General features: G+C 29.4%; 1 protein-coding gene across 2 annotated transcripts in view; it reads right to left on the bottom strand.

The window, feature by feature from the left end:
- Positions 1-13,446, bottom strand: part of LOC129981538 (cell adhesion molecule Dscam2-like) — an 833,489-nt gene that overhangs the window by 275,794 nt on the left and 544,249 nt on the right. For both annotated transcript variants that reach the window (XM_056092410.1, XM_056092411.1), the window contains exon 4: positions 9,388-9,537. In XM_056092410.1, the coding sequence (XP_055948385.1) occupies positions 9,388-9,537 (150 nt within the window). The remainder of the gene's footprint in view (positions 1-9,387; positions 9,538-13,446) is intronic.

The raw sequence follows: 13,446 nt of genomic DNA, 5'->3' as shown, positions 1-13,446 counted from the left end.
ATAAATAATGTTATGGAAAATTCGTCAGACGGGTGTACGGTGAGGTCCAACAAGTTCGAACAACGAAAAACTATGCAACATTCCACAAGAAAATTTGAAAAACAAGGAGAAAACACAACAGAACTGTACACGAGATGAGCACTTGCAGAAACAAGCAGCAAATAATACCCACTACACTCAGACAAACAGCAAATTGCAAATTAAATAACAGCATAATAGCATTCAGACTGCATAAAGAGAGCTCGCTCCACTATCACACTTCCAAGAGCGAATTCACTTGATTCGTTGATTCGCTTTCGTAAAGGTTTTCAAATTAACAGCTTAACATATAAACAAATAATAACAAATTAAAGGGTATCAAAATCTCTAGAAGGATCTCCGAAACTCGGTTACTAATACAAATGTAGACATGATTCTTGTATTCTCAATATCTCCAATTCTTTAATACGTTTGTCACCATGTCGTGGACATCCATTCAAAATGCATAAAAGAAACTGTAAAACTCTCTTCCTTACGATGAGACTAACTATATTGGAAAAAAATATAACAAATTCACAACTCTGTTCCAGTATTAGTTGGACGTATAAGTAATAATGTAACTATCAATAAGAAAAGGCCGCAACGCCCGTTCAACCCGCCGCAACGGAACCCGCTCGAAACATTGAATATCACTGCTAAATTCTAACATTAGTTAATTGTAATTGATTGAATACCCAAGACATTTGCTTTGCCCATTACAGATACCCGCCCTGGTAGATTTGGGAAACAAGGAGATTTTTTAACAACACTAAAAGAATATTCTACCCTACGTTTCCTTGATTATTAAGCTGAGATCTATTTTGTATAATAATATAATCTTTTGTATAATAATGGAAATATATAATATTTTGTATAATAACAATCTTTTTCTTAATTATTAGCTAAGCGGAGATCTCTTTTGTATAATAGCCCCTTAAGAATATGGGCTGCCATTGTAGCTTTTGAGGCGGGAGATTTTTCTTATCTTTTAAGGAAAAAATCGGACGATCCAGTATTTAGGGGTACTTAATTTAAAATAGTATTAGGAATGGGACAGATGATATTAGTAATGATAAAAATACAAAATAATACATTTTGGTAAAAATTAAACTATTGTAGTAATTTACAAGAGTAATAGATTTAACTAGAAAAACGAATTATTCAAGGTAATGTCTGAAAATTATAAATAATTAACTAAATTGTCATTAGCATTGCATTAATTATACGTCGAACTGAAAGAATAATTCTTTATAAAAATTTATGTTAAGATTAAAGTAATATGTACGTTAAATTCGACAAAAACAATATTTTTGAGTGTGAGATTGAAATGTTTATATTCCTGATAAAATACATTAAATAGTTGAATAATTTCTAATGAACTTGAAGACCAATGCATCGCCATTTGCAAAATAAGTTAAGTTTTAATTAAAACTAATCTAATTAGCTCATTAAAATGAAATAAACAGATTATTAGTTTAACAATAATTTTATACAAACATAGAATTTTAATTAGTTTTAAAATCAAACTAAATTAGATATAGTTACATTTAATTCAGAGTTTTTGTTAATTGTTATAAAATAAAAATTATTGATATCTATTGTTACATCTTCAAACGAAAAAGCACATTTTCGCAAATAAAGTTAATTATCTTTGCATAATCATTTTAGATTATAAGACAAATGCATGGATTTGTTGATATTAAGGAACATATTGCATTTAAATTAAGATTTTTTTTAATGATTGAGTCATTTGTACTTTTTTTCACTTTTATACTTTTGAGTTATTCATATTTGATTCCTATTACATAGAATATGCTATATTCATTTCTTTATTAATTTAAATTGTAATTAAACTTTCAACAGATTACCATGTTTATTTTACCTCTTAGTAAAATAAATATGTTTAATCATCTTCAAGTATTCATTTGGCTTTAGTGTTAATTTCATTAAATATCCAAATAATTATTTTATAATTCCATCTATGCAATACTTTCTTCACTTTTTTCTTTCCTTTTTACATTTTAGTAACCAATAAGCTACAGTTATAATTTCATTTCATCAGCAGAAATGATGATTCATCATCCATTCAGTAATAAATTCTAATAAAAGTTCGTCACCTTAATTTTCTACGAACAACAATCATTGGTTAAATTTAAATTTCTATATGGTCTCGTCTAAAAACTCACAAAACAGTCACAAACCATTGATTATTTTGTTTGAAATGCACATGTCCATTATCTTTGAGGACGCTCGCAATATTTCGTGGCGTTGCAATTAAAATTTAATGTTCGTCCTATTTTGCGAATAATCATTTGAAAAATTATAATTTGATGACAGTGGCGTAAATGCTTAACTATTAGACATTTCGACTATCTCTGGGTCGAATCACAAAGAGCTTAAGGATCAAATATTCTTTCACTGGTGAAGGTTCAAATATTATTCAATAGGGGACTGGAAGACAAAATAAATCAGCGGGAGTAATTTCTTCAAAGCTTTCTTGTATACTCTTTTTATCCTTTAAGCTATTATCCTTTTTCAGATGTGCATAAATTTTTTAGGGCCTATGGTAGGTCATGAATGCAAAGAGTCCTATGGAATGAACTTTTTGCGCTTTATTATTATAGTAAAAAAATGATTATGCATTTTGGATTTATTATTCGATTTTACGATTAAGCCCTTTTTTCGACTTATTCAAAACAAAATTTGACACAAAAATGCGATTTTGGCGAGAAGATTTCATATGAAAATTCATCTACCTAGAACATTACGTTTCCCAGTTATCAAATTTACATGCATGCCAATGTACAGACCGACAGACGACTAAGTCGTTGGAAAATCTAGTTCTAAATATGATATTGATCTGTAATATGATTACCAAACCTGTGTGCTACATTTCATTCACTTAGATCTTTGCGTTTTATAGCTATCACATTTACTTGATATATATAATCTTGCTGTGAGTGATTTAAGGAATTAAGGTGTACATACAGACTTGAAGATTTTTTTTAAAATTTTAACTTTAAAAATCCAGTTTTTTCACAGTAGGTTATTAATATATGTTTAAACTCATTTCAGTGAGAAAAACCCATATTACACTAATTATTAAATAATTAAATATTTAATAAGCGAATTAGCCTATTTTTTGAAACATGATATCTTAAATTCTAATTTGTACACACGCACAATTCTAGTTGGAAATTATGTCTAATATTAGTCTTCATGTTGTCTGCCTCAAACAAGTTATAAAAAATGTATAGTTTTTTTTAACAATTTTTTTCATCAACGATGAATAGAAAAAGCGAGATTTTTTCTGTCATTTTAACTTTTAAACAGCTATTAAAAATGTATTTCTATAAATATAACTTTGATTGAGGCACAAAACATCCGCTATTTCATACAGATTATTTTGATATGTAAATAACTGTATTTGGTTCATTTCTTGTTGAGTTATGATTGTTTGAATGAAGCAACATAGTGGGAAAGTAGCATTCTTCATAAAATGAGTTATAAAAACACCGTAACTAGAGTTTTTAATGAAAGCACCTCAAGAAAAATAATTATAACTCGAGAAATATTTCGAATATTGACAACACCTTGGCATCGTTTGAAAGCTAAAGGATCAGAGAACATTTTTAAGCAATAAAAAAATATTCGATATTTGAACGATTTTCGAAGTTTTAAGTGTGTACATACACCTTAAGAAGGATATAAGGACCTCAAATAAAAATTTTATTTTTTCAGCTCAGAGGCTTTTTGAATGACCGAGTTCACAAACAGATATATTTGCCAAAAGAAAATATGTTTTTCTGACTCAGAAAGGTCTGGAATGTGGAAATTCGTTAGAAACTCAGTACCGCATTACCGCATTTCTTATCGATTACAGTGGTTTCTGGTGTTATACTTCCTATAAGAGAAAGCCCATCTCTTTTAATCCCAATAATGCTTCACATTAAACATTAATTAAATCTCATCACATGAAATAATGTGTGACTCGAACATCGAATTACAAGATATCTGATATTTAAATATTAACCAAGAAAAAAATATTGATTAATTTTTTAAAAAAAGTAAGTTGGTTACGCTTAAATATGCAAATGCTCTTTGCATATTTTTGCGGAATGAAATAACAATAAATGTTCCACTTGGTTCTTTTAATCAAACTGTCTGCATTTCAAATAAAATTCATTTAGCCAAATTCTTACTTCATTTTTCTATTTATTGAACATGATATTGAAATGAAGACGTCCGACTATCACGAACAAAAGGTTGCTGATTATCTGACAGCCCAATCATCTTTACAAAACAACCATCAAAACAAAATTAAAATTATAATAAAATACAGATCTCTGTAATATGAGTGCCAATATTTTCTAAACAGAAAGGTGTCTTATTAGGATGCGAATTAAATTTCCATGTAAAGGTTTAATATAACCTACATTCATTTATAACTGAAAAGCATGTGACAGAACCAATCTTAATTTATCAACTAAGCCTTGTCACATGCCAGAAGTAAGTATATCATACAATAAAATTAAATTTATTCTTCATTCAGAAAGACAATTATACCGAAAGCATATATGATGTTTATAGTCTCTGAAATGGTAGATGTTTATGAAATTCTTGAGCATACAGCGATATGTGCGACTAATTAAATATTAAATATTTGATTTCCTTAATTAAGTATTTAATTCAAATAGCAAACAAATAATAATAATAAAAAAGACTTGAAGTGCATAAACATCTCAAATGTTCTTTATATTCAAATGACACAAGATGCGCTTGTCTAGATGGGCAGTTATATTGTTAATATTATCTCACATCCGATTGTCAGCGATTAAGCGATAGATTTAGCAGAAATACTAATTCAAATTGCCAGAGAGCATAAGAAACAAAGAAATTATTATTTGCAGTTCACTTTAGATGTAAATATGTAGATACATTAAAAATGAACAGTAAAGACCTAGAATTCTATGAATTAAAACATGGGTAACCGAATCAAGAACGGATCATTAAAAACGGATCGAAACGAACAGGAATCCTCTGGCAAAATTAACGCACTGTTGATTATAAAATGTTAAATGCTGATAGAATATACTAGAAATAAGGGTTAATATAATGAGTAATACATATAAAATAAAAATTACTGATCTTGGCTCACGGACCTTTAGTATTGATTCATGTTCATGTTTATTTTCATGAATATTAAACAATTTAAACATTAAAAAACCCTGTCTCAACTGCTAAACGGCAAAACTCAAGTTAAAATTGTTCATCTGATTATGACGTAAACCAAAAGGAAGGGCTATCTTTAACTCCACCTACCATTACAGACCACAGTGGTTGATTATGCATACTAATGGTATTATATGATTTAATGGAGATTTATCGCCGTATCTATGAACCATGCATGCATTGAGTTATAATTTCTTTATACTTAGAAGTTAACGTTAATTTTTTTAATGACTCTATAGCTTATAGAAAAAATTACTCAAAATCCACAAATGAATCAAGTGTTCTATGCCCTAATAGCTGAAGAAGTTTGGTATAACATTAATGGGAACACAGACGCCATCTAATTAAATAATAGAAAAAAGAAATTAAATAAATCTGTAGATCAAGGGATACCTTAAAAGGTATAATAACAATCTCTATAATCATAACAAAAGCGTTTACGGTCTATTACCATTTATTATTAATTTACCAAAGCCTATTAAAATTAGTCGGAAAAAAGCATGACTTAATATAACACAGTTAATATTTTAAATATTAAAGTAATCATGCCAGATCACAAGATAATAAAATCAAACAGAAAAGTGTCATACTTCCAAAATTCATATCGTCCCCTACAATCAGTAATGAGACTTTTACGGTAACATATATTTAGCAGGAAAAAAATATGCAATGGACAAAACATTTTTAGTTTTAGTTATAATTTATATAATGGAAATTTTATGGAGAGGAAAAGAAATACATTTATAAATTGGGATCACTTGTATCGAATTAAAACATTGTGTATATTTAAATTAAATAAGCAAATAATTTAAAAGATAAAAAATTACATAAACTCTTTAAGAGTCTCATACTCCAAAATAAAATGTTACATCTATTTAGAAATTAAAACAAATTTGTGGTTCAACTGGTAGCAATAATTATTTTTATTTATTGAATTATTCAATTACATAGATGTAGTGATATTTGGTAGTGAAAAATATCAAGATTATATAATATTTAATGCCATAAATTATAGAATAAAACTAAAAAACAATTATAACCATTCTTCTTATTAAAATTTAAATAAAAGTGTATTTATAGAACTATTTTAATAAAAATGATTTACAGTTACAAAAAAAGACAATTGAATAAGAGAAATTATAAATTCTTAAACAATATTTATTTTTGTGAAACCAAATATTTGCAATAGTTTGCAAGTTTGAGTCCATCATGAGAATAAATAGAAAATGCAAATGAAATCTTACTTAAAAAAAATCAAAATTTTGAAAATAAATGCACACTCTTTATACAAAAGTATTTTTTTCTTTACCCCACTTTTAATACATATTTTATTCCGAGACATTATTTTCTATTTCTTTTAGATTTGATTGATGAGACCGAAGAAGAAAGTTAATCGACTGAATCGTTTGGTAAAATTCCTCTGAAAAAACAGCTAAAAACTCGTTTCCAGTTTTCATAAAAAAATTCAAATATCAAAAATGGAATGTTACTTCTAATTCAAAATAATACAATACTTTTAACATATTCAGATAAGTCTTACAAAACATCAAATCTTGTTAAGTACCAACGACGATAAACCACATATGCTCTACAATGCAAGATTTAAATTAAATAAATTTGTAAAATTAGCTTTTATATATATCTTAAAAGATTTGTCTTCAATTATCACGAGTATTCATCAGAGTTTTTAGGCACTTAATTTAATAGGATTAGGAATTTTGAAAATCTTTCTGCCTTTATAGTATTTTGACAATTATAAATTTGATATTTCGGCTCTCCTACTTTTTGATATTTATCGGAACTATTAGGCTGAAGTTTTTTTTCATTGCAGGGTTGCCATAATAACAGAAATTGAATTATTATATCGATATATGATTTTGATTTTGATTTATATAATTCCATAATGGCATTAGAAAATTTCTGCTAATTATATAATTATTTATAGAATGCCGCGGGTGAATGAAAACTAAAGAATTTGATGCTATATGTAATGCAAAGAATTAATGAAGCTTCAGAATTCAAATCAGTATTATTTGGTTGATTTTTTTTCTAGAAAGTTATACTTGATGAAATAATTGGCATTTCGAATTGGTTAGTATCTCCAAGAATTCAAAATTTCTGCTAATTATATAATCTACTTATAGAAAACCACGGGTGAATGAAAACTAAAGAATTTGATGCTATGTGTAATGCAAAGAATTAATGAAGCTTCAGAATTCAAATCAATATTATTTGGTTGATTTTTTTCCCTAGAAAGTTATACTTGATGAAATAATTGGCATTTCGAAGTGGTTAGTATCGCTAAGAATTCAAAGCAGTATTGCGATTCACAGGCGACAAAAATGACAACTAATACATTCATATTAATTGGCTCATATTAATTTATTATATGATAATAGAATTCGTGCATATTGACAATATTTTTTCAAAACATTCAGTATTCAATGTATAAATGCAACGCCATGATCTTTACTAAACAGATATCAGTTGCTAAATCAGAAAACAATAGAGATGTATTTTCGTTTTTACATTCTCTTCAAAAGTGGGATATTTGAATGATAATAATTAATTATTTTTTTAATTATGTTTTCCTCGATGACTACGAAGAATGAAAAAAAAATCAGGAACTATCTCGTAAGTGTAATAAATAGCGAACATGTACTTTTCATTGTTATTTAATCTAGATCATCAAAAATAACTCATGTTTGTGTTTCAAATATCCGCTAAAAATGATTAGGATTTTAAATTATTTCATCTTTTCATACTTCTCTTGAAATTAGATATCTTCAATTAAAGCTATGAATAAATTGATTTGAAATAACACTGTTTTTTAATTTCGAATTCGCAATTATGGTATCATTTGAATTTTAGAATAATATTTGTCCAGAATTGAAATGTGATAACCTTATTGCTTGGCTTCGTCGAATGCGTTTTATACATTCTACGATAGTATATTTTTTTAAAAGAAATTTAAATGTTTTTTTTGTAATGCTTGATTCTTTAAATTTTTAATAGAACATATCATTTCTAATTTTCGGCAAGTGTACTGTTCTTTACTATTTATAATCTTTATTGGAATTAATGAAGAAATTTAATATTTTACACATTTTGGTCTTTTCCATTTTGACTTTTACTTAAAAATTATTAAATGGAATATCAGAAAAATAAGTGAGTAAAAATACTTTTGGTTTCTACAATACAAAACTTTCATGAAAAATATAAAAAATACATAACACAAACTATTTAGATTTATGTAGTTCTCATTGTGTGACTGAGATGCAAGTGGATTGCTTGTTGAATATTCAAGATTATAAACAAAAAGCAAACAAACAAAAACAATAAATAAATCACTGCAAATAATACAACAAATCGTCCGAATAATAGAAATGATCGAAAAATAAATGGAAATAGAGAAAATATTTATGATTATATGATAATGCTGCAGATTTTCAAAAATATTTAGAGTTATTAAAATGCCGATTTCTACTGACACCTTGAAATCAAAAATATGCAAATGCGAACACTAATTTGAAATTCATCACATTGAAGAAGACAAACCCTTTGCTAACTTATCGACTAATGACGTTTCTGTAAAAGTTACATTATTTAGTACATTATTACTAGTATTATTACTAGTACATTATTACTAGTATTAATACTAGTACTTTATTACTAGTATTAATACTAGTACTAGTACATTATTATTAGTACTGTAAAAATTACATTATTATTTAAAAGTTCATTATTTTTCATTCGTTCTTAGCATGTAAATAATTAGACATAATTATAGGATGCCTGACTATTTTCCTTTTAAATTGCGTTTTATTGCAGCTATTGTTATGTTTAAATCATTACTACGCCACTGGGGAATTGGTTTACATGCAGATTTAATCTTAAAAAACGTATAATACATTTTCTTTTATTTACACAATACAGACTAATCTTTTGCTGTGATCGCAAATATTAACCCTGATTATTAGTCAAAGTAACTATGTTGAATTTTAATGAATGTAACCTATGGACGCGACCAGTAAAGAATTAGATGATTACATTAAAACTATGTGACTAGTTCTTAGCTGGCGAAATAACATTTAATGCTCAAACAATGATTAAAATCATTATTAAATTTTAACTCACCTGTTATGATTAGTCTTCCTGATGTTGAACTTAACTGAATATCGCCGCTCAAAATGTGTTTCGTTAAGCAGCGATAGCTTTTGAAACCATCCGATATCATGGCATTGCGGATCAGGAGTTCGCCATTTGGCAATACACTGTATCGACCACCTGAAAGAAAGAAAAAATAAATGGTTAAAATTCATTGGCAGATTACTGTTATTTACTTTAAGATACATAATTTGGTGATAATAACCATTTAAATCTAAAAGTCTCAGAATTGTAATTAACCTGTTCACTAGGTATGACGAAATATTGCGTCACACTTCGCCATAGTGAAAAGAGCAGAGCAAAGTTTGATTTCCCGGTTAACCCTTTGTACACCTATGGCTCCTCTCAGGCACCATTCAAGACGGTGCATCGTTTTGAGGTTTTATGTATTTATTTAAAATTTTGATTGTCAGTAATACCTACAGGGTGGTAAAAAGATGTAAATTAATTTTTTTGGAAGAATTTCATTTAAAACAATTATATATATATATTTATTTTTCTGAACGCTAAACACATGTTGTTGTTGTTTCTTATGGCACTTGCTATGGAAAAGCCCGCTGTTTCGAAGACAGTGGTTTAAGCAGGTGGGGGAGCGTCTCTTGTTTTTTAGTAGCGCCAACTAGGGCCAAGAGTACGACTTTGGTACTCACGAATTACTCATTCGCTTGCACAACCCCTTTTACAGGAGCGCACATTCACACCTCTCACAGATAGAACAACGTAAGAACAACCATGCCCAAACCGGGACTCGAACCCATGACGCTCAGATCACGGGGAAGACGCCTACCCCTATGCCAGGACGCCGGCACGATAAACACATCTTTACATTAGGTGAATAATTATGCATCGAATTACTTTTAGGAATTACTTTATGGAGTGCAAAGGGTTAAAAGACTAAGTAGGCGGTAATAATATTCTTTTTAGTACAGCATACAGAACAATATTATTACGATATTTTCACGATATTACAAGATATTAGGAATGTTTAACAATATCATGCAGTATCTTATATTATTAGTTACGTTATTTTTAATGATATAAAAGAAAATTAAAAATCAAATTGAAAGATATATTAAGAGCACTGTTCCTTATAAGACAATGTAAGAATCTAAAATTTTCAAATTAAAGATTTATTTAATTTATTGAGTGATAATAGTTTATTTTATTAGATGAATCAAAAAGATAAATGAAGAATATTGAATTCTCAAACTAATATTTTTGCTATATTTTTAGAACAGCATCTTATTACAATTAATTTCAAATTATAACCCGACGGAGAGGTCGTCCCAAAACTTTCTCGAATATTCTCTTATACAAGTGTTATAGCAGAAAACAATTTGTAAAACATTGGCGTGAATTTAGCATTTTTATTGAATGTATTGTATAATTCTTGGCTAGTTATTTGGCGGCTGAGGCCTGGCATGCAGTTAATAGCATCTGAAAATCGAATCTTTATTTTAGATGCGTTCTTATCAATCCATTGAAACAAATTTTGTTAATTTGCATTTGAAGTCACAAAATTCCATACCAAAACTAAATATATTAAAATCATTTCGTTTTTGAACTATCGCGTTTATATGTTTCTGAAAGCACAGACCGACAAACGGTAAATCTTCATTGGATTCGGCTCATTTGGCAGGTGTCTTCACTATAGACGTTAAATGTGTCCTCTTATTGATTTTTCTCCATCTAATTAGTTCGTTTTGTAGTTATAGTGTTAACTTATATTCGAACAGACGGACAGACAGACTTAACCTAAATAGAATTTGCAAAAAATTTGATAGAAATCTACAAACTTTCTGTAAAAACTGTATATCGAATTTAATCTATCTAGCTCCAAGCGATTTTGAGCTATCTTTATCAGGAACTGACAGACAGATGGACATTTTCCCAATTTTTTTTTCAGAGAGGTCTATATTTGGAGATTTGTAAAAATCTCGAGTTAACATTTTTTTTTATGTTTACAATACATTCTCTATACCAAGTATATAAGAAATTTAAAAAAAAATGTTTTGTTAATAACCAAATCAAATATTTAAAATCCATTATATACCAGATCTACCATCCATTTTTAAGAGTTTGATTGTCTCTTACACTCATCGTCGCAACCAAAACTGTCTAAACAAAAACAAATCATTTCGCTATACATGGATTTCCCTTTAAATAATTTTCTAAGCTTAATGAGGAAAACCTCAACTCCAATAAACAATTCTAAACTCCAATCCAAACATCGAATTTAAAGTTGAAATCTTATTCCAAGATTTCATCCGAAAACATCAAAACCCACTTAATCCCCGGCCAAACTCCAAATGAAAAGAATCGTGCCTTCTCTTTTCGCAAGTACACAATTACAAGAGCGGATATAATTATTTTTCGCGAATACTTTAAATTCCATTACCCACGATATAAATATGTTAAACTCCGTTGCAATTATTCAGATTTTTCAGGGCTATCTTATTGGGTTCTTCATCTCTTTGATCTGCGAGGAATCAAAGGCAAAAGGGATGAGGTAAAATCTATTAACCCCGATGCTTCAAGTCTTCATCGTCAGAGAGTCCAATTGAATTCTCTAGGCGCATCTATTAAATACTTTATGGAAATGGAACCTGGCGGGGATCGACTACAAAGCAATTGGAGATTCGCTGCTTACGAAACTTTCGCCTAGGATGAACTGGTGCGTTGACTATCTGTTAATGGTTTCTCTCACCTTGACAAATCCACTCTTTATCGATTACTCTCTTCAGGTTCATTTATTCAGTGGCGGAAGGATTCGGTAATCTTTGTTACGCTAGTCAAAATGGAGTACTACACACAGAATACTAGAGTTTGAAAATGTTATTGGTGTTTTGAGGTCTTGGGAAACGCATTAGATATTTAACTATCAATGTTAGTATAATTCATGGAGGGTCAACTGTGTTCTGAAGTCGTAATCTCCATTTCTGGGGCGAATGATTACAGGTTCGAGACCCAGTTTCGTCGAGCTGTGTTTCTGTTTGTGGGCTCAGTGAATGCTAATCTCTTGCATTCGTACGGCTATTCTGCCTAATTATTCTGAAGCATTCCTCGTTTTCGCACTCTTCCGTAGTTTGAAGGCCCTATTTCACCGGAATGTTGCTCGTTTCTTCATTACGAAGGATATTTATCTTTCTCTCTTATCTGCTTATTCTGGACCGACATTCTGAAGTTTTCAACCCTTTTATATTTCTGTTAGATAATAATTCCAAGTGCCACATGATAGCCCAATATCAGATTAATCTTCAAGAACTAAAATAATTCATCTATTCAATTTTTAAGCACTAAAATGAATTCCTAAACTCTTACGTGTATGTCTATGATTATTTTTACTTTTAGGAATGAAAAAAGTTTAACACTTCAGCTGCGTATCTCGCAGGTTAGCAATCAGTTGATGATGTCGTGTCCGTGTTACCATGGAAAGGGGGTGCAGTAGCTTCCGAGAGTAAAGACTCCCGAGCACCCGAGGGCAGAAGTCTGACTTCTTCTAGCTCATATGAAGATGAAACTCACACACCCCTTTTTACAGGCGGGTACATTCACACACCTCACAGATAGAACACAGATGAAGAACAACCATGCCCGACCCGGGATTTGAACCCGGGACGCCCAGATCACGGGGAAGATGCGCTACCCCTATGTAAGAACGCCGGCTTAAAAATCAGTCTATTTTCTATTGCATGCCGCGTTTTTCGCAGTTTAATGTGTTTATTTTTACGATTACGGATTTTTATTATATCATATTATTATCGTGTAACATATAGTATCAGTTCATTTTGTTTGAAAAATATGGGTGCTTATTTACAAATATCGCCTCTAAATAGTAATTTTTAAAAATTAAGCAGTAAGAAGGTTAAATATGTCGGAATCAATGGCTTCTCAACACGTATATAATTGGTAATTTTTTTGGAGAAAGACTCAGGACTGAAATTTGGTTCTTGTCATTTCACGATTCAAAATACGACTAGGATATCATCAAAATAGATATTATATAGTCTCGAAGCGGAAGATTAGTCA

This window comes from Argiope bruennichi, chromosome 8 (genome assembly GCF_947563725.1).
Source record: "Argiope bruennichi chromosome 8, qqArgBrue1.1, whole genome shotgun sequence".
Classification (NCBI taxonomy): domain Eukaryota; kingdom Metazoa; phylum Arthropoda; class Arachnida; order Araneae; family Araneidae; genus Argiope; species Argiope bruennichi.
Note: the sequence above shows the minus strand (reverse complement) of the source record. Positions and strands in the feature narration are given on the sequence as shown.